General features: G+C 37.6%; 1 protein-coding gene across 2 annotated transcripts in view; it reads right to left on the bottom strand.

Annotated features, from left to right (window-relative positions):
• Positions 1 to 1,140: 1,140 nt before the first annotated feature.
• The window catches only part of FOXJ3 (forkhead box J3), a 145,723-nt gene continuing 122,278 nt past the window's right edge, over positions 1,141 to 24,585 (bottom strand). For both annotated transcript variants that reach the window (XM_068963909.1, XM_068963910.1), the window contains 7 exons: positions 21,039 to 21,167; positions 17,563 to 17,737; positions 15,024 to 15,449; positions 13,709 to 13,810; positions 13,163 to 13,354; positions 1,888 to 1,995; positions 1,141 to 1,590 (listed from right to left, as the gene is read on the bottom strand). In XM_068963909.1, the coding sequence (XP_068820010.1) occupies positions 1,475 to 1,590; positions 1,888 to 1,995; positions 13,163 to 13,354; positions 13,709 to 13,810; positions 15,024 to 15,449; positions 17,563 to 17,737; positions 21,039 to 21,167 (1,248 nt within the window). In that variant the 3' untranslated portion in view covers positions 1,141 to 1,474. The remainder of the gene's footprint in view (positions 1,591 to 1,887; positions 1,996 to 13,162; positions 13,355 to 13,708; positions 13,811 to 15,023; positions 15,450 to 17,562; positions 17,738 to 21,038; positions 21,168 to 24,585) is intronic.

Raw genomic sequence — 24,585 nt, 5'->3', positions numbered from 1 at the left:
TAGAACTGAAAGAAAAAAAAAATCTGTTTTTGGTCTAAAGAACCAATTCAAAATATAGTCATTGAAAAAAGAAATCTCATTTCTCTCAGTTTCATTATAAAACTAAGACAATCAATCCATGCAAAATAACTGTGATATAAAACAAACAAAAAAAACAAACTAATAAAAAATCCTAAGATACAGGCTGCATTCAAAGAAAGGAACCAAACAGCATGCATACAGACACACAGGACAACAGAAACAGCAGGCCATGCGACAATAACTGCACTGGAGAGTGAGGCAAATAAAACCCACGTGTGGCTCTACGCTCCTTTCAGTGCTCCCTAAATGGAAAGAGAATGGGGGGAAAGTTGCTTTATAAGCACTGCCCTCCTGTTCTGTTGCCCAAATGAGCTCAGATTCAAATTCCAGAAAATCTTACTGAGCTAATGTCTCAATCAGCAGGAACACAAAGATAGAGAATATACTCACAAGGCAGGAATAATGACAAAGAGAAAGACACACTCTCTCTCTGATTGTCTTGTCTGTAAACTCTTACCAAGAAAACTAATTCTGTGCTTGCAGACACTGCATTTCTTCTTAATGAACCCAACAGGAGTTGGGCATTCACAGAAGATAGCAATAAATATTAAAATAACACTTTTGAATAATAAATACATATGTGAATGTGGAGACATTGATTTGTTTAAAAAGCCGAGAATGCCCAGATTCTAATCAATCAAACACATTTAGAACTGGCAGACAGTGTAGACTTAGATAGAAAAACAGATGCTGACAAGGTACAACATGAACTCTAGAATCCCCCAGGCATCAAAAAACATCCGGTCAGTCCTTCCTGCTACTCGGGAACAACGTGCCCCTTTAGATTGTTTGGAGAGTATCAAACTCTGGGTTCTCTATGACTTACTAAGGAGAACTCAATATTCACATTTCCAAAAATGATTTTAAATAAGGGGAACTGGGCTTTGAAAAAAATCTATTTCCTTTCAGTTGCCTACATGAGTTAAAATCATTCTGCATAAAATAACCTAACAAGGAATAAAAACTCACAGTAACTTTCTTCTCAAGACATAATAATCCAATTAGAAAAGAACTGAAGCCTTTTAGTAATTTTTGTACACATATTTATACATATGCATCTATAAACTGCTTGCAGCAAAACAGGCTCTGTCTGAAAAATCAGTCTGGCACTTGTGGTCAACATCAAACTGACACAATATGCAAAAGCCGTTCAAATCACACAACAGTTAGGAGCTACATAGGGCAGCTGGCAGGGAGACAAACATGTAGTACTCGTCTGGGTCAGATAAAAGCAGTAGCTCATCCAGCTAAAATCTTGATTGTCTTCAAAAAAAATTTTGATAACATTGGTAAAATGATTAGCAACTTTGTTTTCTCAACTGGATTCTCTTAAACCTTTCCCTTCCACTGCACAGAAAGATGACACTGGGTCTGGTGCCTTGAGAAACAAGCTCTACACAATTGAATCCCAATCAAAGTCATCCTGGATGTCATCTGGAGGCAGAGAGCGCCGCATCTGGAAGGCTTGGGAAGGCATCATGTGCTGCTGGCTCATGGCTCCGTGATGGCCTGGAAGGAACCAACATCAGCAGTGACTCACGAGAGAAGAAAGGAAGAAGAAACAGACACCTACTGAACACTTCTTCATGCCAGGAACTCAACGCACATGCTCTCACTAATCCACCCAGAAGGCTCTACAAGGTTCCCTTATGATCCTCATTTTATAGGTATTCTGCACCCCCGACCCCTCTGAAACAGGGAGTTCACTCCCTCCTGAGGTAGCTTCATCCACTGCTGGAAAAGCTAAAAAAGCCTTTCCGTATTAAACTCTGAGCACCAACCCCAACACCTCACACCTCAAATTACCTGCAATCGTTGTTCCTGGAGTGCTGAGTGCCTGTGGGATGTGAGGATAACCAGGGGGCGGCATCACTGCAGGAGGGAGATTTTGCCTGGAGTCTATGTACAGATTTCCTAATCAGATTGAAAAGAACAAAGAAGGAAAACCTATTACCATAAGTAAAACAAATCAAGCATAAAAATCTTAATAGAATTGTCACCTAAAACTAAATTAAGCTGGTAAAGTGAAGATGGAAACGGAAGGGAAAGGCTCTCCTTCTGGATGCTAAAACTCCTCCAGAGGCAATGCTGGATTTTCAGACAGGGTGCCGGGATGGGTGGATACACTGGTACCAACTCTGGCACTGCCTCTAATTCTCTGGAAGCTTGCAGGCCAATTATGTCTATTGTTGTTACATACCTTATCATAGTTCAGAAGCATTTTCAGATCCATTAGTTCATCTGAGTTTCCCTCTAGGCCCCCAGTGAAGGCAAGACAGGGATTATCCCATTTTATGGATGAGGCAACTGACGCTCAGAAGGTTGAGCTGACTTGTTCAAAGACACATCAGTCTGACAGACGCCAGGCTACAATTCAGCTCTAACTCATAGGTTCTTTCCAGGAACAGTTGCCTCTACTGCCCTGATTTTCTCATCCTAAAGGCACAACTAAGTGTGCCCAAGCTGATTCACAAAGTAACTGAAGGTGCACTGCCGGGGGCCAGTGTGAAGAACTCCCCCCATGGCAAAGGTCATGAGGAAGGAGGCTTGGCATACGCAAAGGCGTGATCAAGCCTCAGGAAACCCCCTGTTCCCAAGCATCTACCCCCAAACCAGAGTCTGTTTTATGCTCTCACCTACACCTCTGACTTTACAGGGGGCTCTCCCCCATAACCGTTTCTCTCGGAGGAGGAGTAAACATGCAGCTCCAAGGCAATAAAAATTCTTGGGCGTGACAGGAGTGTTTCAGCTCTAACCTCCTCTGAAGGGTTATCTAGCCCGCCTGTATAGGTTCGTCCGGCCACAGCCTCCTAACCTGAGAGGCACGAGATGTTTTAGACTTACTAAAGGCAAATTCTTTTGGGGAGTTAGAAATTATTAGTATAGTGGGTTGGTTGGGAATTATATTGGTGAAGGGTTTTTCATTTGTTGTGTCAATAATTGCTGCTAATTCCCTGCTCTGGGTAGGACAAGGATGTCTCAGGTCAAACCTCTCTGCTGACAGACTAGCTTGTGTGACAGGATTATCCATACTCCTGCCACTACCACATGACTGTTTACTACCTCTCAACCATAAACAGCACAGAGAGTTTTGGAGTATTTTGAAAGTCTAATTAGCATAGGGCTTTTTCTTCTTGTTGAGTCAATGATTGCCACCAGGCCTCCATATCCTTAAGCACCTGGGAATATATTAATCAATGTATTTGGAATATAGAAAAGGAAATATAGTAGTTTTTAAGGTTAGCAATACTAGACTTTTTGAGTTAATGAATTTTCTCTTTTGTAATAGATCACTGTACTTTGTTATAAATCACTGTGTCCTTGTTATGTAAAAATGTAACTTTATCACTATCTTAAGACTAAATAGATCTTAAGGGGAGCATTGGTGAAAGGATTTTCATTTGTTGGGCTGATGTTTGCTGCTAAATCTCCATATTCCCTGCCCTTATAATGAATATAACTAACATATAGGAGAATAAGTATTAACCTTTAAGCATATAGGAGAAATAAGTATTAACCTTTAAGATTAATCATGTTAACCTTGGGTTAAATAAATTCCTTTCTTGATTGTAACTCACTACACCCTCACCCTATAGGAATGTAACTTTATTTGGAGGGTGGTGCCTGGTTTAAGAAAAAACACCCTTGGAAGAAATAAGTTTTTTGGTTATCAGAAAAAGGATCATAAAATGTCAGCAGGTCTCACTCATGGCCAGAAGATGATGTAATATCCCTAAGACCTTTTTTTTATACATTTATGTGAAGCACCTGATTTTGATAAAGGTCAGGACTGCTGACCCCCGTGTGACTCTGTATTCATCCCTATGTGTAACAAAAGGTATATAAGCAAACCCAAAAATAAAGAAATTGGATCAGTTTCTGGAAAGACTGATTCCCCCATGTCGCTTCTTTCTTGCTCCTGTTTCTATGGCTGAATTCCCATCTGGATTCAGCCTCCTTTTCTCCACTACACTATCTCCTACTACACTATCCGTTTCTAATCTCTCTCTATATCTGTAATTAAATATGTATTTTTCCAAAGACGCCGACGCCGTCCCCACCTTCGAATTCCCTGGATCCACCGGGCCTGGACCCCGGCAGCACACAATGATAGGAAATATATATAGAAAGTAAAAGAGCCACCGCAAAAGTGGTTAACAATGTATTATTTAGAAGTGTGAAGATGGGAAATATAAATCTTATTTAAACAGCATTTCAGAAGGTTCTTAAATTAATATGCTTTCATTGACAGCAGTCATCAAGTGTAACAGCTCCAAAATGTCAATTACACTGCATCCTAATGCAAAACAGAAAGGGAGGGGAGGAAACATCACAGGCACCCACAATAATTCCTGGGGAAGAACCACGGTAACATCAGTTTTACATTATGAAACATCTGGAGTACTGGAAAGGCTTTTCCCCTAAGGTACGCTAGTGTTTCACACAGACTACACCTGTACTCTAAGAATACCGTAATCAAACTAGCAAACAGTGATCATTTTTCCCAGAGAAAACAGAAAGAGAAAAGTCTTCCTTTTGTATTCAAGGTAGGGCACACTATCTTTGGCCACTCCGAGTTTCCACCTGCCACTGGAAAGTCAGACTGTTCCAGCTTGAGACAGTCTCAGAGATAATCTAACCCAGCCCTACTTCTGTTCATGTAGGTGAGAAAGTGAGATGAGAGAAGATGGGAAAGAACCAGGGAGAGAACCCAAGACTTCTGACTTCCAGCTACTGCCTCCCAAGATGACATGCTTTTTTATAGAAAAGTTCAAAGTCCGAACTGAGGTCTTTGACCAATCTGCCATACCAAAGACTTCAGAAGAAGAGAAAAGTTATATGAAGTTACAGCGCTAGTATATTTTTGCAGGAGAAAAAGTTCTGCCAAGTGCTGACCAGCCTTCACATTTGTGGCTCATGTTCTTTCTTAAGGTTGAATCAGGCTACAGGTCTTCACTCCTCTGGGTAAAGGAGGAGACAGGTGAGAATTAGAGAAGAATCATGAAAATAAACAAGTTGATGGGCATAAACTGACACCCACATTAAACAAATGGCTTTAACTTTTTGAAACTGTCACATTCATAACGCTTTTGTTTGCACATAGATTCTCAGTACTTCTCATCTCCCCCGCCCCCGCCATGTTCTCATTACAGACTGAACAATGAGAGTGTACTTGGACTTTCTAAGCAGGAAATTAACTTACAAAGCAGCTTCTAAAGATTTCTGAGATCCTGTAATATTTAGAATGTAGTCATGAGAATTTTAAACTCTACACTGTGCTGCACACCTAAAGCTAATATTGCAAATCAACTATATTTCAATAACAAATCTAATCACAAAACATATTTCTTGAAAGCAGACTTTTGTTGAATGACCATTCATTCATTTAAGAAGTATTTGTGCTAATAAGTATAAACGAAAAATAAAACTCCCAGCCTTTTTGGAACTTGTTTTCAGATTATTGGGAAGGATGAAGATGGGAAGAAGGGAGGGAAATAAATTAAATAGTGTATTATATACACTATGGAGAAAAATAAGGCAAGGAGGGGGGAAAGGGGTGCTGAATAGTAGGCATTATTTAAGTAAGATGATCAGGGAAGTCATCACTTGAGTAGGTGCTTTTTTAGGGAAAAACTTGAGTCATGTGTCTATCTGGGGAAGTCACTCAAGACAGAGGAAAGAGCAAGTGGTAGGTGGTGTGTGTCTGGAGTGTTCAAGTAACAGCAGGGAGGCCAGCAGTGCAGGAGCAGGGCTGTGACAGGAGGGGTAGGGAAAAGGAGACAAGGTCAGAGAGTAATGGGGAACAATGGGAAACAGATGGAGAAACAGTGATAGACTTTATTTTCTTGGGCTCCAAAATCACTGCAGATGGTGACTGCAGCCATGAAAAGACGCTTACTCCTTGGAAGAAAAGCTATGACCAACCTAGACAGCATATTAAAAAGCAGAGACATTACTTTGCCAACGAAGGTCCGTCTAGCCAAAGCTATGGTTTTTCCAGTAGTCATGTATGGATGTGAGAGTTGGACCATAAAGAAAGCTGAGTGCTGAAGAATTGATGCTTTTGAACTGTGGTGTTGGAAAAGACTCTTGAGAGTCCCTTGGACTGCAAGGAGATCAAACCGGCCAATCCTAAAGGAAATCAGCCCTGAATATTCATTGGAAGAACTGATGCTGAAGTTTCAATACTCTGGCCACTGATGCAAAGAGCCCACTCAAAGACCCTGAGACTGGAAAAGATTGAGGGCAGGAGGAGAAAGGTGTGACAGAGGATGAGATGGCTGGATGGCATCATTGACTCAATGAACATATGAGTCTGAGCAAACTCTGGGAGATAGTGAAGGACAGAAGTCTGGTGTGCCACAGTCCATGGGGCTGCAAAGAGTCAGACACGACTGAGCAACTGAGCAACAACAAAAACCAGAACACAACAGATCCAGAACAAATGATCCTTTTGATCAAGGATCAAAAAGAAATGACCACAGAAGTCTAGGAACAAAGGGTTTTAAGAAAATAATCCGGGATCTCAGTCTAGAGAGAATCCATAAGAGATGCCTGGCCACTCTGACAGGACAGCAGTGGATGGGACTCAAGAAGACCTGAGCAGGCAGAGGAAAACAATCAGCAGGCTTGAAGAGAGGACAGGACAATGAAAATTACTGAGACAGATTAACAGAAAGAAAAAAGACTGAAGAAAAGCAAACAGAGCCTAAGGGACCTAACTGGGACTAGCAAGCAGCCCAATTATACATTCTGGGAGTTCCAGAAGAAGAGAGAGAAAAGGGGGTGAAAAAGGGGTAGAAAGACTATCTGAACACATTATAGGTGAAAACCTTCCAAATTTGATGGAAGACAGGAATATAAACATCCAGGAAGCTCAATGAACTCCAAGTAAGATGAAGTCAGAGGAACCCACACCAAGACACACTGTGAGCACATTTTCAAAAGCCAAAGATAAAGAGAATTTTGAAAGCAAGAAAGAAGTGACTTGTCACATACACGGTATCCTCAATTAAGACAATAAGCATATTCCTCATCAGAAATTTCAGAGGCCAGAAGGTCAATCTATTCAAAGTGCTAAAAGAGACAAAACAACAACAACTGTCAACAAAGAATCGTACAGCTGGTAAAAGAGTCCTTTCAAGAGTGAGGCAGAAATTAAGACATTCCCAGAAGAGTAAAAGCTGAGGTAGTTTGTTACTGCTGGACCTGTCCTGGAAGATAATGGTCAAGAGAGTCTTGCAGGAAGAAATCAAAGGACGCTAGATAGTGACTTAAAGCCATAAGAAAAAATAAAGATCTCAATAAAGGTAAATACATGGGTAATTATGGAGATAGTATTATCATAACAATGACTTTTAACTCCACTTTTTGTTCTATATATGATTTAAGATGCTAATATGTTTTCTAAACGCTATTAGTATAAAAGTTCATATTACTGTAACTTTGGCTTGCAGCTTCACATGTTTTATACCTAATTTAAGAGACTAACACATTAAAAATAATTATCATATATGTTTTGGGCACAGAATGTAGAATCATGTAATACTGAGACATTGACAACCAACAGAGGCAGAGGTGAAGATGAAAAGGAACAGAGTTTTCACATGTTATAGAAGTTACACCTCTAATTTTGATATAAATTCAAATTAGTGTGTTGTAATTTTAGAATGTTAAACTCAATTGCCATGGTAACCACAAAGAAACAGCTACAGAATATACACAAAAAGAAATGAGAAAGGAATTTAAACATTTCACTACAAAAAATCAACTAAACACAAAAGACAACAGTAATGCTGGAAATAAGGGACAAAAAAAGCCACAAGGAATAGCAAAGAAATGGTAAAACATAAAAGTCACTCCTTATCAATAATTCTTTAAAATATAAACGGATCAAACCTCTCAATCAAAAGATGGAGATTGGCAGAATGGATAAGAACACATGATCCAACCATATGCTACTATAAGAGATTCACTTGAGATCCAAAGACACAAACAGATTGAAAGTGAAAGGATGAAAAGATATTCCATGCAAATAGCAACCAAAGAAGAGCAGAGATTGCTGTACTAATAACGGACAAAAGACTTTAGACCAAAAAAGGTTATAAGAGATATCTTGTAAAGTCTTACTCCCTGTAAAGGATATTATATATCAACAAAAGGTGCAAAATAGCAAGAAGACAGAACATTTATAATCATTTATGTACATTTATGCACCTAATAACAGACTGCAAAAATCATGAAGCAAAAACAGAATTGAAAGGAGAAATAAACAGCTCTACAATTATAGCTGGAGACTTAAATACCCATTATTTCAATAATGGATAGAACAACCAGACAGAAGATAAGCAAACAGAGGATTTAACACAATAAACCAACTAGATCTAATAGACCTTTATAGAACATTCCACCCAACAATAACAGCATAAACAATCTTCTCAAGTGCATCAGATATTTTCCAGAATAAACCATGTTAGGCTATAAGTCAAGTCCCAACAGATTTCTAAAAAATATTTATTTATTTGGCTGAACTAGGTCTTAGCTATTGCATGGAAGATCTTCAATCCTAGTTGTGGCATATGGGTTCCCTGACCAAGGATTGAACTTGGGCCCTCTGTATACGGTACATTAGCCACTAGACCACCAGGGAAGTCCCTCAATAGATTTTAAATGATAGATACCATACAAAGTGTCTTCTCTGACCACAGCGGGACAAATTAATCAAAAACAAAAGTAAAACTGGAAAATTATCAGATTTGTGGAAATTAAATAATACACTTAACCAATGGATTAAAGAAGTCACAAGGAAAATCAGAATATACTTAAGAGATAATACAAACAAAAACAGAACATACCAAAACCTATAGGAAACTGCAAAAGCAGTTTTAAGACAGAAATTTATAGCTATAAAGACTTACATTAAAAAACAGACTTACAAAAAGAAGATGCCAAACCCAAAGCCAGCAGACAAGAAGTAGTAGTACAGGTTAGAGCAGAGATAAAAGAAACAGAGAACAGTAAAACATTACAGAAAAATCTGTAATACCAGAAGTTAGTTCTCCAGGAAAAAAAAAAAAAAAGCTGACAATGCTTTAACTAAATGGACTAAGAAAAATAGATCCAAATTACTAACATGAGAACTGAAAATAGTAACATTACTACTGATTCTACAGAAATAAAAAGAATGAGAACTCTTTGAATAACTGTATACCAACAAACTGGACACCCTAGGTGAAAGAGACAAATTACTAGAAACACAAAATCAACAAAAAGTGAATAATGAAAAAAGAAGAAACCTGAACAGATTTATAACGAGTAAGAAGATTCAATACATTAAAAACAAAAACAAAAAAACAAACCCTGTACAAATAAAATCCCAGGATATGATGGTTTCATGGGTGAATTCTACCACATATTTGAAGAAGAACTAAAACTGATGAGTGTAATATAATCACATTAACAGAATGAAGGGGGGAAAGCTCTCACAATCATCTCAACTGATGCAGAAAAAGCGTTTGACAAAAGTCAACACCTTTTATGATAAAAGTATGAAGGTGTTAGTTGCTCAGTTGTGTCTGACTCTTTGAAACTCCCTGGGATGTAGTCTGCCAGGCTCCTCTTCGCATGGAATTCTCCAGGCAAGGATACTAGAGTGGGTAGTCATTCCCTTCTCCATGGGATCTTCCCAATCCAGGGATCAAACCCACATCTCCTGCATTGCAGGGAGATTCTTTACTGTCTGAGCCACCAGGGAAGTCCTTTAATGATAAAAACACTCAACAAATTAGGAATAGAAAGAAATCACTTCAACATTATAAAAGCCATGTATGAAAATCCCACAACAAACATCATATTCAATAGTAGAAGACTGAAAGGTTTTCTGCTCCTATTAAGACCAAAGCAAAGATGTTCACTTTCACCACTTCTGTTCAGCATAGTCCTGGACATCCTAGCCAGAGTAACTAGGCAAAAAAGAGAGACAAAGGGCATCCAAACGGAAAAAGTAAATTTATCTCTGTTCACAGATATAATTTCACGTGTAAAATCCCTCAAGATTACACACAAAAAAACTGTTATAAGAAATGAATTCAGCAAAGTAGCAGGATACAAAGTCAACATGAAAAATTTAATCACATTCCTATATATGAACAATCTGAAAAGGAAATGACAAAAAATCCCATTTTCAGTGACATCAAAAAGAATAAAACGACTGAGGAATAAATTAACTTACAGAGATTAAAAACTTGTACAATGAAAACTACAACACACTGATGAAAAAAAATTAAAGATGACATAGACACACACGTCATGTTCATGGACTTCAAGACTCAATATGTCAAAGCAATCCACAGATTCAATGTAATCCATATAAGAAATCTCAATGACCTCTGTAGAAATAGAAAATCCCATCCTAAAATTCATATGGAATCTCAAGAGACCCTAAACAGTCAAAACTATCCAGAAAAAGAATAAAGCTGGTGGACTCACACTTTTTTTGTTGTTTTTTAGCTTTTTATTTTGTATTGTGGTATAGCTGATTAACAATGTTGTAATAGTTTCAGATGAACAGTGAAGGGACTCAGCCATACACATACATGTATCCATTCTCCCCTGAATTCTCCTCCCATCCAGGCTGCCACATTACATTATGCAGAGTTCCATTACATTTCTTACTTCAAAACTTACTACAAAGATACCATAGTTGGACAATGTACTGGCACAAAGACCAATGGAACAGAATAAAAAATCCAGCAACACATAAATATATATAGTTGAATGATTTCTGACAAGGTGTTAAGACCATTCAATGGGGCAAAAGACAAGTCTTTTCAACAAATGGTAACAGGCAAACTGGATACACACACACAGAAGAATGAAATTGGACTGTTATATAACACCATATACAAAAATTCACTCAAAATGGTTAGACTTATATGTAAGACCTAAAATTTTTAAACTCTTTTAATAGAGCTTCATGACATTGAATTTGACAATGATTTCTTGGATATTATCCTGAAGGTATCAGAACAAAAGAAAAAAAAACCACTAACAGTAAAAAAGAAAACAAAAGAATGGGAGAAAATATATGTAAATCTTACAATTCATAAGGAGTCAATACCCACAAATACAGAGAATGCCTCAAACTCAGCAACAAAAAAGCAAACCTGATAAAAAAATGGGCAAAGAACATTTCCCAAAGAAGATTAAAAAAATGGCCAATAAGATGAAAAGACGCTCAACGTCATTAATCATACAAATCAAAACCATAATGAGACTCTACCACACATCCACTGAAATAACTGCTATTAAAAAAAAGAGAAAATAACAAATGTTGGCAAGGATGTAGACGAATTAGAGCCCTTATTGACTGTTGGTGGGAATGTAAAATGGTACAGTTGCTATGAAAAACAGTATGATGGTTTCTCAGAAAATAAAACGTAAGAATTAGCACAGGATCCAGCAATTTCACTTCTGAGTATATACCCAAAATAACTGAAAGCAGGGCCTAGAAAATATTTGTACTTTCATGTTCACACAACATTATCTACAATAGCTGAAACATGGAAGCAACCCTAGCGTTCATTAACAGACGAACAGATAAATGTGATGTGTATAGACACATAAAACCACCATATGACCTAGCAATCACACTCACAGGCACATACCCCAAGGAAGCCAAAACTGAAAAAGACACATGTACCCCAGTGTTCACTGCAGCACTATTTACAATAGCTAGCACATGCAAGCAACCTAGACGTCCACTGATAGATGAATGGATAAAGAAGTTATGGTACATACACAGAATGTAACATTACTCAGCTATAAAAAGGAACACATCTGAGTCAGTTCTAATGAGGTAGATGAACCTGGAACTACTATACAGAGTGAAGTAAGTCAGAAAGAGAAAGATAAGTATCATATACTAATACACATATATGGAATCTATAAAAACGGTACCGAAGAATTTATTTACAGGGCAACAATGGAGAAACAGTCATAGAGAACAGACTTTTGTACATGGGGAGAGGGAAGGAGAGGGTGAGATGTATGGAGAGAGTAACATGGAAACTTACATTATCATATGTAAAATAGATAGCCAATGGAATTTGCTTATGTCTTAGGAAACTCAAACAGGGGCTCTGTATCAACCTAGAGGAGTGGGATGGGGAGGGAGATGGGAGGGAGGTTCAAGAGGGAGGGGATATACGTATGCCTATGGCTGATTCATGTTGAGGTTTGACAGAAAACAACAAAATTCTGTACAGCAATTCCCTTCCATTAAAAAATAAACTGGAAAAAAAAAAAAAAAGACAGAAATGAAGAGTCACAAAAAGGACTAGAGTTCTACAGAATATGGAAAGACCAAGTATGTGAAATAAGCTAGGATAACAACTGAATGAAGCAACTCAGGATAGAAAGAGAGGGCTTTTCAGCATAAAGTTTTAAAACAAGCCAACGAACAGGAAAGAAGTCAACCTGGAGATAAAAGACATCAAGAAATTAAAACGAAGAGAGAAAGAACCTGGATATTAAACACAGAATATAAATTTGAGAAAATTGTAGGCACTGCAATCTCACAGAATAAATGAGATGGCTGTAAGGGGAAAGAATAAAAGAAGAAAGTAAGATGAAAAATGCAGAGCACAAATTTTGAGTTCAGAGTAAAACTTAAATGAGACTTCCATTATGTATACACTCTAAATAAATTAACTTTAACATTCTTAGAAGATATATAAGATGTGTTTTCATTGCAAGTCTATACAAATTTAAATTGATAACACCTTAAAACTATGTTCTTATTACAATTAAAATGCACATATCTTTAAGACATTTTCTTGATTGGTAACTTGAAAGGTTAAAGACCACAAACAATAAAATAATCAAGTAAATCACGACATAAAAACATAGTTTCTTTTATCTTCCTTTGTCTAAGATAGACCTTAAATAAATTACTTGATTTCATTTCTTAGAAATAAAAAGATATAAATGGATCACTTCTATCATTAACAACATATCAAGTTGCCCTAAACAGTTGCTGAATGAGAAAAAGAGAAAATCAAGAAGAAAACTAAAGCCATACCTGTTCCAATGTGTTGGGAAGCTTTTGCTGGATGCATGGCACCATGACAGACATTCTGCTGGACATTACTCTGTGAGTGGATAAGGCCAGTTTGGGTAAAGAACTGATTAAGGGAAGAACAGAGATCAGCAAATTGAACCTGATCTAAAGACCAGTTCTTGAGATCTGCCTGTCTCATACTCTCCATCAAACCTATGAGGAAAACATTAAAAATACTGTTAGCATGGTCCTGCAAACATTGCAAAAAAACCAGCAACCTTTTTCCAGCCCTCAAAACTTTCACTGGTAATCTTTTGCTTATGACATTTTCTAAATTATTCAAAGACTGATTCTTATTTCCCTCAGATCTCTTGTCTGTGACCATCTACTACATCAACTGGCCAGAAGACTTAATTAAGAATTTTACAAAGTGTTGTTTTTAAGCATATTACCAACTGTAAAAGAAACACTATATAAGGACACGCTTATTTCAAAGAAACTTACAGTGTACTCAAAAATACACGGTCATGTGTATTTGGTTATAAGGAAGAAGGAACCGATACTCACCTTGGAACTGTGAGAGGTCTACATCTGACCAGTTAACACTGCTGGCAATTCGACAGCTTTCTTTGAGCATATCAAGTGTTGCATACCAATCACTTGAAACACCTATAAAAGTAATACTGACAATATTATAAATCTTGGATAGCAAAAGTTTGAGCTAGCCTCATTCCTGGTATTGGATGATCCCAATCCAGTTTTACAAATGGACTCAAACCCACTATATCTTGTGTTGGGGCAATCTGTTCTGTGAGACAGGAAGGAAAGGTATTATTTACAAATAAATGAAATTGAACCTAGAGGTGACATAACAAGGCCACTGTGATGTATCTAAGAATTGAACCCAGTTGTATTCTGCAAAATTCCAAGAGGCCCCATTCACCTTGCAGAAGTCCGTGGCACCCTTTGGAGTTCTGCAATGCGAGACTGCCTGGTCTGTGAGCAATGTCAGTTAAGCATCCCACCAGAAACCATCAAGACCTATCTTATGAGCAGCAGACTTAAAAAAAAAAATTCAGGGTATGAATCTATCATTATAAATGAAACACTTGGCAGGAATATGCAAAGAAAGAAAGAGTAGGAACATTCACCAAATACATAAACACAAAGTACTAGACCTCCCTAGTGGCTCAGGGAGTAAAGAATCTGCCTGGAATCCAAGAGACCAGGATTTGATCCCTGGGTTGGGAACATCCCCTGGAGAAGGGAATGGCTACTGACTCCGGTATTCTTGCCTGGAGAATTCCACAGACAGAGGAAGCTGGCAGGCTATGGTCCACAGCATCACACAGTCGGACATGACTGACTAAGCACACATGCCAGACTAGGCATTTTAATCTTGTATTCCCAATATGATCCTCATAACAGCACTGTGTACCAGTGTTGTTTTATTTTTATAGATAAAAAAATAACAAGACTAAAAGAGTTACTGCACCTAAGATCTAAGAGTCATAATGAGGATTGAAATGCAGGTCTTTCAGACACAAATCTATACTCTTTCTTCTATACCACACTGAATCACAACAGATTGCAGACAGACTGTGCATTACATTCTTCTTTAAAATGCTCATTTTCCAGAAGGACAAAGAGTTAAAAACCAAAACCTGCAAGGGTTGCTGAGTTTGCTTATGTTATACTAATAAACTGTAATCAAGACAATAATCCAGGTTAATCTATGGATTAAACAATTTACAATTATAGGACTATAGCAAGGAAACATAAAAGAAGACAGATGAGAATACGGACAGAAAATATATATAAGCCCCAGATAAGAGATTGGAATTCACAGCCAAACACAACAAGTCAGAAGACAAAAACTTACCAGAATTACAGGATACCTGTTGTGGGGGTGGAGGCGCCTGATGTGTCAACGTCTGATGCGTCTGATGCTGGTGGTTCGGATGGTGCTGTATGTGTTGGTGTGGAGAGGGGTGTTGGGGGTGAGGGGACTGGAGCTGGTTGTGTTGCTGTGGGTGTGGTGCTGGGTGCTGGGGACGCTGTGGATGCTGCGGTAAACCATGCGGTCGATGGGACGGATGTGGAGACGGCTGTGTGTGCATCTGGGGATGTGACAGTGAGACCTGTGCAACCGAATTACTGCCCGTGGTGTTGAGGCCACTGCCATGACTGTTGGTCAGGCTGCTTTGGTTGCTGTGTGGGTGAGAGCTCACTGTACTGCTGGGAGAGTGCTGATAGGAACAAGAAGTGTGGGACTGCTGGGAAGATTCAGAAGGGATGTTCATCAAACCTGAGAACAGAGAAAGCAAGATCTGATGGTCAGATTTCAGTTGTATTTTATGACAAACGTTTGCAAAATTATTTACAGAGCAAAAGTATATGCTGTCAGGAAGCAATTCTGGTTCAGTTTAACAGTGCTGATGTAATATCCACCATACCCTGGGCTCTGGGGTTACCGAGAAGAAACATCATACTCTGTCCTCAATAGCTCATGGTCAAGGGGAAGAGACAAACACTTGAAGAGATTATGTCCAACATTGTAAGTACTAAAGCAAAAGTAATCAGAAGGAATATAGAATCTCTTCTTCTTCCCTGTTCTACCTAGTAAGGGGCATCGAAATACAAAGAAGCCCTCCTTGAAAAGGTAATATCTGGGTTGTCTTGAAAGAAGTCCTGTGCTGTCCTTAGTCACTCAGTCACGTCCAACTCTTTACAACCCCATGGACTGCAGCACTCTAGGATCCTCCGTCCATGGGGATTCTCCAGGCAAGAATATTGGAGTGGGTTGCCATGTCCTCCTCCAGGGGATCTTCCTGACCCAGGGATCCAGATCTCCTACACTGCAGGCAGATTCTTTACTGACTGCACCACCAAGGAAGCCCCTTGAAAGATGACTAAATGTTAAGGGAAAAGAGGAAGAGGTACTGAGTCACATTCAAGATGGTTCTCTACAGGTCTGTAGACCTTCGGCAAAAGACAAGAGGAGAAATAAAGCCCGTTGATTTCTGATCTCTTTCTCTGACTACTCCAAAAACCCTAAGTCCAATATGGCAATTTAAGGGTTAAGATTATGTATTTCTTAATGCCAGAAAAGAAGAATTAAAATCTCTGCACTACAATTTAAACACTTGGTAACTCTGGAGAGTTCTTAACCTCACCAAGTCACAATCACCTCAATTATAAATAGGAATGACAACAGTATGTGCTTCGTAAGAGTTGTTGTTAGGGTTACAAGCCACTAAACTATGTCTGTCTCAAGAATGCTCCATAAAAGTAATGAAACAGAGCAGTGGCGATGGCTGGTTGTCTGTCTGTCTTGCTTAGTCTTAAGGATTCTAGTCATTTTGGGCTCAAACATGAGAAACTGTTACCACCGATATTTCAAAGCCAGTATTTTTGTACTGAGATCAGCAAAGCTGGATCTGCTTAGCAAAGTCTTGCATGGGGTTTTTTATTTTGGTACTTACAGAGGAAAAAATTTTAATATAAAATCTGAGAAAATACGTGACTCTTACTTTAACCAGAAAACTTCCTATACAAACTACTGATACTCACCAATATATGTAATATTTACATATAACATTAACTTTGATAATATCTGTCAGCGATATGTATTAAAATGTAAAGGAAGGGATTTTTGTCTATTTTGTCTACTGCTGTGGACCAGGTATACTCTCTGACCTGGAATATAGATAACCTGCCAAACAAAGCAATGCTTCGATGTCTGGGTTCCCGACAATTTCTGACTAGTGTTCCATGGGTGAATAACAATGAGAAATCTTGATTCTATCATATGACTCTGGTTAAAATTAAACCAGCAGCTGACAGGACAGTAATACATAAATGCACCTGAGAAACCCCAACAAAAATGCAATAATCTAGTATTTGGTTGAAATATAATACTGCATCTCAACCAGTATCTCTTTTAGCGTTAAATCTGATTTAAGTATGTTGTACAAAATAATGACCACCAACTATGATGTTTACTTGTAAGTGTCATACATGAAATCGCAGATTTGGTGCTACCATACTCTTAATAGCTATCTCTTTGACAACAGCAGTCAGGACAGAAAAGCAAGGCACATCTACTCTTGTGATGCCACATTTACCACTCAAAACACTTCACTTGCTAGACATCACTAACTAATCATGACAGGCCTTCCCATATGCCATAAATGCAGTGTCAGAATTCTTTATCACAGTGCTCCAGGATACCAGTAGTAATCAAATGAGGTAGGCACGCATGACGAGATAGATTTCTTATATATACACACTATAGTAAAGGCATTCAATCCTTATCATGATGGTAATATTCTAAGATTAAAGAAATGTAACAGTGTAATCTGAAAGTAATTCTTTAAAAAATTTCAAAAAAATATTAACAAAAAAGTATTAAAACTCACCTTGTTGACTAAGTGACTGCTCAAAAACTGACTTATAAAGGCTCCGAAATGAGGCACTGAGATCTTCAAAATTATATTCTGAGAAAAGTAACTGTTTGTCTCGTTCTGGAAGGTTGTACTGTGGCTGCTGTTGAGGCGTTAATGACTGAGAAACTGGTTCCGGGTGATTTGTCACCTAACAGTAAAAGAAAAAACCTACTAATTTAGTAGCTTTATATCAGAATTGGTTTGTTACACACAATATGTAACTAAAAATACTAGAACTGAAAATAGAATCCAAAGGAATTAACTTCCCTGTCTTTGACTTTCCTATTGTCTATTGAGTTGCATACACATAAAGGGCACACCATAAATTGTTAATCTGTCTCTTAAAGAATCACAGAAATCTAATCCAATCTCCACATTTCACAGTAGGAGTTAAGTATTCAAAGGAGTTAAAGGAGCTTCCCAACGTCATAATAAGTGTTAAGTCAAGCCTGGACCCCTTCCAGTTTCTGTGAAATTTTCACCAATTTCCACAAAAGCAATCTCATCTCAAACATATTATACTCTGAAACTAACATTTCTCATTTACTCAATTAACCTTTAAGTACTTATATACTGTGAGTATTGCTGAGTCAGGTTGTATGACACTGCCCAAAGAAACAAGGAACTTCAATTCATCTAACTCTTCATTTGTAGGTAAATGTTTCTTTTTTAGATGAAACTTATGGGAAATGAGAAGTGAAGGATAAAAGAAAAAGGAGATGATGAGAAAAACAGAACAGGGCCTTGAGCTCTGAAAGGGAAAAAGAGTACCATGAACACTAAAGTAAGAATTACCTCTGAAAATAGTACAACTAGAAATAAAATTAATGAAACATGATCAGCAATCTCTCTTAAAGATTATATCAAGCAGTGACAAACTACCATATGTTTTAGTTTTTTGCAAAATTAAATAAGACATGAGCAGTGACTATAAGTGGGCTTCCCTGGTGGCTCAGATGGTAAAGAATCTGCCTGCAATGGAGGAGACCTGGGTTTGATCCCTGGGTCAGGAAGATCCCCTGGAGAATGGAATGGCAATCCACTCCAGTGTTCTTGCCTGGAGAATCCCATGGACTGAGAAGCCTGGTGGGCTATATACTGTCCACAAGGTTGCAAAGAGTCAGATACAACTGAGTAACTTTCATTTTCAGTGATCATAAGTTTATGGAGCCTTTCAAAAGGATACTCACAAGAAGTCTACAATAACCTGAAAAAATATGAATTTTGTGTAGGGCAATGGCTTCACCAACTGGCACTCTGGTGACGTTAAATGTTGTCTCCACACAGGCCACGTAAGCAAGTCTCAATGGCAGAATGACCTAGGCCTTTGAAAATCCTGTGATTACCCCAGAACAAGGGATGATGAGTGGCCTTACAAGAAGCAAATTATTATCTGGTATTTTTCACCCATTTTCCTACTTGAAGGAAAATAGTTCATCTCTCTAACTTGCAGGCATCTGCCAAGAGATGGTTTCTCATCTGCCTCCTTGTTCCCAGATGGGGCGGGGTAGGGGGCAAGCGGGGCAGGTGAGACTTTCTAAGGTACAGATGCAAGTTGTGCAACAATTTAGGTACAGAATGGAATTTACTCCTCCACAACAGGCACCCATCGCTTGTAGTTTCTCATCTGGTTCCTTTGGTTTAGTGTCATCCTGTGGGACCCAGGGAGCTGACACAATAGTGATCTGGCTTATACAGTATGCAATAAGTAACAAAACTGTCACAGTGCATTAGTCTTACTGTGTCCTTAAAGGCTCAATCTATGGCTACGTGATAAGCCCAACCACAAGTTCACACTGTACTGTTGCTTTAGGAGCTCTTGATGACTAATTATCTTATTAAATGAAGGAGAAAAAAAAAGTAATCTATAATGTCTAGTTTTTAACAGGGGAGTTTAACCCTCTTACATGTACTGGAATAACAGACATGTCTGTTCCCACTTCTGTCACCTGTTTCTATAAAGGCTTCTTTTTCTTCTTATATTCTGTAATACTGAATTCTGTGTTCTTTGATTTCATTTCACAATTTTCTACTCTAATTATTTTAAAACAACTTAAAATTACTAAATCTTTGCTGAGTTTGCTTCAATGCTCCCAATCAATAGTCCTTTTCTATCATGACTTCATCATTACTGAGTGATTTAATTCACCACCCAATCAGCTAAATATGTAATTTTTTTTCTGGAAGGGTGCAGGAAAACAAGGGTAGGATGCTTTCCAAACTCTGTATTAAAGAATTAATGTCTTTTTTTGACTTCATAACTGAATGAAAATTTGGTGGGCATAATATTTATAATTCCAAATCTATTCCCTCAACACTCTGTATAAAAGTGTTCCATTATCTTCTGGCATTTAGTATTATGGAAGAAAAGTATGAGTTGTGTTTCTCTGAATACACCTTATTTCTTTTGCTAGACTATCTATGATTACTTCTGAAATTTAAAAATTTGTCATGATGTGTCTAGATAGTTTTTTCCATTTTCTTTTCTTAGAGCTCATTAACCCTTTTATTCTTCATTTCTTTTGAAAACTGCTCTGTACTAACTATTCAGGGACACCTATAATTTGCAGTTCTTCATACCTATTGTATTCTTTTACATAATTGTTATTCTTTTATCTGTTTTTTTTCTGCATTTTTGAAAAATATTTTCCCCCCAGAGCACTGTTAATGGTTTTCAGTCATCTTTTTTCCTACATTCAATGTGAACTGTAAAAGTTTTTGTTTCCCTCTTGTTATTTTTAAAATTCAGGTCTCCTCTGTCCCTTTTACCTTTTCCCTGTATAGGCTATTATCTATTTACTCATCTTGGAACAGAGTGATTTGATGAGATCAAATTTGTACCATGAACAGTGTGGCTGGTGTGTGATTCTCCTGGGTTCCCTTCTGTCTACTTGGGAAGATAGTTGCAAGATGACTTGAAAAGAAATATCAGATAACAAGGGTCAGCATAGGAGCAAGAAGACTCACACAGGTCCCTTTATAGCATACCTTTAGTTTTCTAGACCCAATCTAAAAATACAAGACTGGTAAGCAACTGGGTACCAGGTCATCCTAACTTTTGGGGTTTGTAGAATGCTGTTCTCAGATCCACTTCTGGGAACAAGGTGATATACATATCCTCTAAGCTCTTTTAACCAAGGGCTATAAAATACCATCAAACACAGCTTTAGAAAAGTAAAATGAAAATTCTTTTCCTATTCTAATTGTTTTTCACTTGGACATGTAACAGATTAAGTAGACCAAAATATATAACATAGTACAACAATATGTTTGTATCTAACTTGCTAAAGTATAATAAAAATCTGTTTTACTTATCTAAGTTAATGATCATTAACTAACCAATGAGAAATATTCATATTCAATTTTTATTTGCATTATCAATTACATTTTGTTCAGTTTTAAGCACTAAATGAGTACTCAACAAAGGAGTTAACTTCACCAAGACTTACCGGTGTATAACTATGCACGCTTCCAACACTGTTCAAATTCACGGATGCCAAACTCTGATCTGAGAGACTGTTGTTAAGGCTACTGCGTGGGCTATCACTACCATCCTGATCAGTGTTGTACAATGTTACCTACAATGAAAAGAACAGCAACATTTGAATGAGCAATTCCCAATATAAAAATTACATTTTAAACAACTCTACAAAAATACAACTAACTGGGACTATGGAAGGAAGGCAAAATATAACTGGTCTTTCCTTTGGTGTTTACCTACCCCCAGATCTGGGCTCTATACTCACTAATTCCATGTTCACCACAAAATACTTTCAAACTGAAGGATATATCCCATCTAGAGGTACATAAATTCAACTTTCTAAATGGTATAATTAGTTCATCAACATTTAATAAGGGGATTATAATAGATTTTTACTGTTAAATATTTCTATAATGCATAAACTTATTTTTACTCAAGCTTTAAGCAAAATTGCTCTTTCCTTCTTTCAAAATCTTAGGCATCAAAAAAAGAATACAAAAACCAGAATTTAGGCATCATGGTGTCTATAATATTGAAAACCAGAAACTTAAACATCCAACGTATTTGCACAATCACTAAATATGTGATCTGATTTTAAAATAATATGCTAACATGTACATTAGACATGAAAGAACTATGTATCAAACTGCTACCGATGGTTAACTAGGAGGCAGCTGGGTATCCCTTAAGACTTTCATCACTGACAGTATATATTTTTACAATGCTTAAGTCTGTATATAATATGTATTATCATTTTTAATTAGAAACAAGAACAAAAAGGCATTTTTAAAAGAGGAAATTAGCCCAACTATCCTTTAAAGTTCTATTCATCTGCTACTACTTTCCTTTTCTATGCTCCTGCTTTCGTGGGAACAATTACTCCTGCCCTGGCAGGCAGTAACTCCAGTGCCACCTAGGAAGCCCTCATTTGATTTTATGGTCTAATTAATTCTTGTTAAATGAAAACATATATATATATATATATATATATATATATATATATATATTTGGCTGTGCAGGGTCTTAGCTGCAGTATGTAGGATCTTCAAGCTTTAACATGGCATGTGGTACCTAGTTCCCTGATCACGGACCAAATCTGGGCCCCCAGTATTGGGAGTTCAGAGTCTTAGCCACTGGACCACCAGGGAAGTCCCCAAACGTTTCTCCAACAGGAGGCTGTTAGCAACTTGAGTTCCCCCCAAAATAATCCTAATGTAATCCAGTGTAATGCTTTCTACTCAGTATACAAATGATAATACTTGCTGAATTTAATGACCAATTGATCTATCACCACTCTTCAGTCTGTACTAAAAATGGGGTCAAGCCCAATGCTCATCTGTCACAAGTTGAAAGTGAAGGTCGTTCAGTCATGTCCGACTCTTTGTGACCCCATGGACTGTAACCTGCCAGGTTCCTCTGTCCCTGGAATTCAGGCAAGAATAAAAAAAAAAGAATACTGGAATGGGTAGCTGTTTCCTTCTCCACGGGATCTTTCCAACCCAGGGATTGAACCCAGGTCTCCCACAATGCAGGGGGATTCTTTACCTTATGAGCCACCAGGGAAGCCCAAGAAAACTTAAGTGGCTAGCCTATCCCTTCTCCAGGGAATCTTCCTGACCCAGAGATTGAACTGGGGTCTGCTGCATTGCAGGTGGATTTCTTACCAGGTGAGCTACCAGGGAAGAGAGACATATATGCCTCTATACTTCAGGTAAAACCAAACTGTCTCACCTTCACATCAGCTAGGAATAATTATGTGTCTACGAACTAATGAAAGTGAATAAGGGAAAATGAGAGGAAATAAAACTATGGCAAAGATTTTTCTGGTATTTCCAGTATAAATTTTATTTTTTAAAAAAATCAACCTTACAGGTTCTTAAACAATAAAATATCAACAAATTACAACCATCCTATCTACAGTCATTCTGTTGGCTGCTCATTCTCTCCTGTCCATGCTGTTACCTATTACTCAAGCCAGAAATACTCCCCATCATCTTAGACAAATCCTCACAACTAAGGATGATAACACTGTTACTAAAATGTAACATAAGAGTAAATGTACAAATTATAGTTTGTTAATTTAAAAATGGGCATATTCATGGAATCATACTCATGCAATCAACAGCAGTTCTCAAACTCTGATCTTAGAAGCCGTTTAGTCTTAAAAATTAAGCAGTCAAGAAGTTTTTTGATATATTTATCAATAATTGGCATATCAGAAATTAACAATTTTAAGTATTTATTAATCTAAAAATAACAATCACAAACTCAACTATATAACATAAAAAGATTTTCTCTCAATAAATAAGTAAAATTAGAAGGGTGTCACTGTTTTGTATTTTTGTAAATCTCAAACCCTGGCTTAAAGGGAGAACAGCTAGATTCTCATATCTGCTTCTATGTTCCATTTGTTGCAATATGTTGTTCAGGTGGAAGGATAGGAAGAAAACTCAGCATCTCACACACACACACACACACACACACACACACACACGGAAAAGGGAAGAATATTTTAATAGCTTTTTCAGATAACTATAGTCTTTTTTGATATGACACAAAAATATGACAAGTGGCAATTTTTAAAAGATTAGTTGCAATAGAGAATCTGAAACCACATGAATAAATTATCAAACTCTTCTGCATTATAATCCACTTTCCACTTTGTATTCTGAATGCATCATTTATGATTTTATAACACTATACATTGATCATTTGAAAAATACTGTTCACGAAGCTTTGCAGATCTTTCAAATACTGATGTATTTCATTACACAAAATCAAAACATCACACTTCTTAACCATCACCAATAATCTCACTGTGAAGCTATCAGAAAAGATTTCACAGAAAAGACTGTGAAGCTATCAGACTCACTGCAGTGGATATAAGTTTCCCAAACTTACGTGTTTTGCTTAAAAGCTCAAATTTTACCACTGGCAAAAGATACTGCTAATTCTTTTCCTTGAAGGGAGAGGCTTATTCATTTTCAAAATATCTGCCAAGTACTCGAATCTGAATAATAGTGCCAGTTGGTCTTTCAAGTAAAATCACACCTCCATGAAGAGAGCAGCTAGTTCAACACAAACGCTCTTCCTGGAGGCCACCACACTGTGTTTCACGAATACTTCTCATTCCACTGCACACTCTTAAAAAGATACGTACTCAAAGGTCACAATTCAATAAAATTATTTTTCCTGCATCACCAAGGATATTCTGAGGTAAAACGTTATGTCCCCCCTCCACAATCTGAAGGGCGTGTGGCTGTGAAGAATACAGTGAGTACTAGCAGTCAGTACTGCCTTGACTTGCGCTAATGTTTACCTGTATTGCTTCTGCTACATTCATGAAAACACAAAAACAAAGAAAAAGGCAAATATTTTAGTCATGGAATGTCACAAAGAGTACTGGTCAGTCAGGTGTCCACAGATCACAGCACCACTGACACAGAGCATACTGGCCCACCAAAAGGCCTGCTCATAAACTCCCCCAGTCATCATTCATCAGCCAGTCATTATCC

Source organism: Capricornis sumatraensis, chromosome 2 (genome assembly GCF_032405125.1).
Source record: "Capricornis sumatraensis isolate serow.1 chromosome 2, serow.2, whole genome shotgun sequence".
NCBI lineage: Eukaryota > Metazoa > Chordata > Mammalia > Artiodactyla > Bovidae > Capricornis > Capricornis sumatraensis.
Note: the sequence above shows the minus strand (reverse complement) of the source record. Positions and strands in the feature narration are given on the sequence as shown.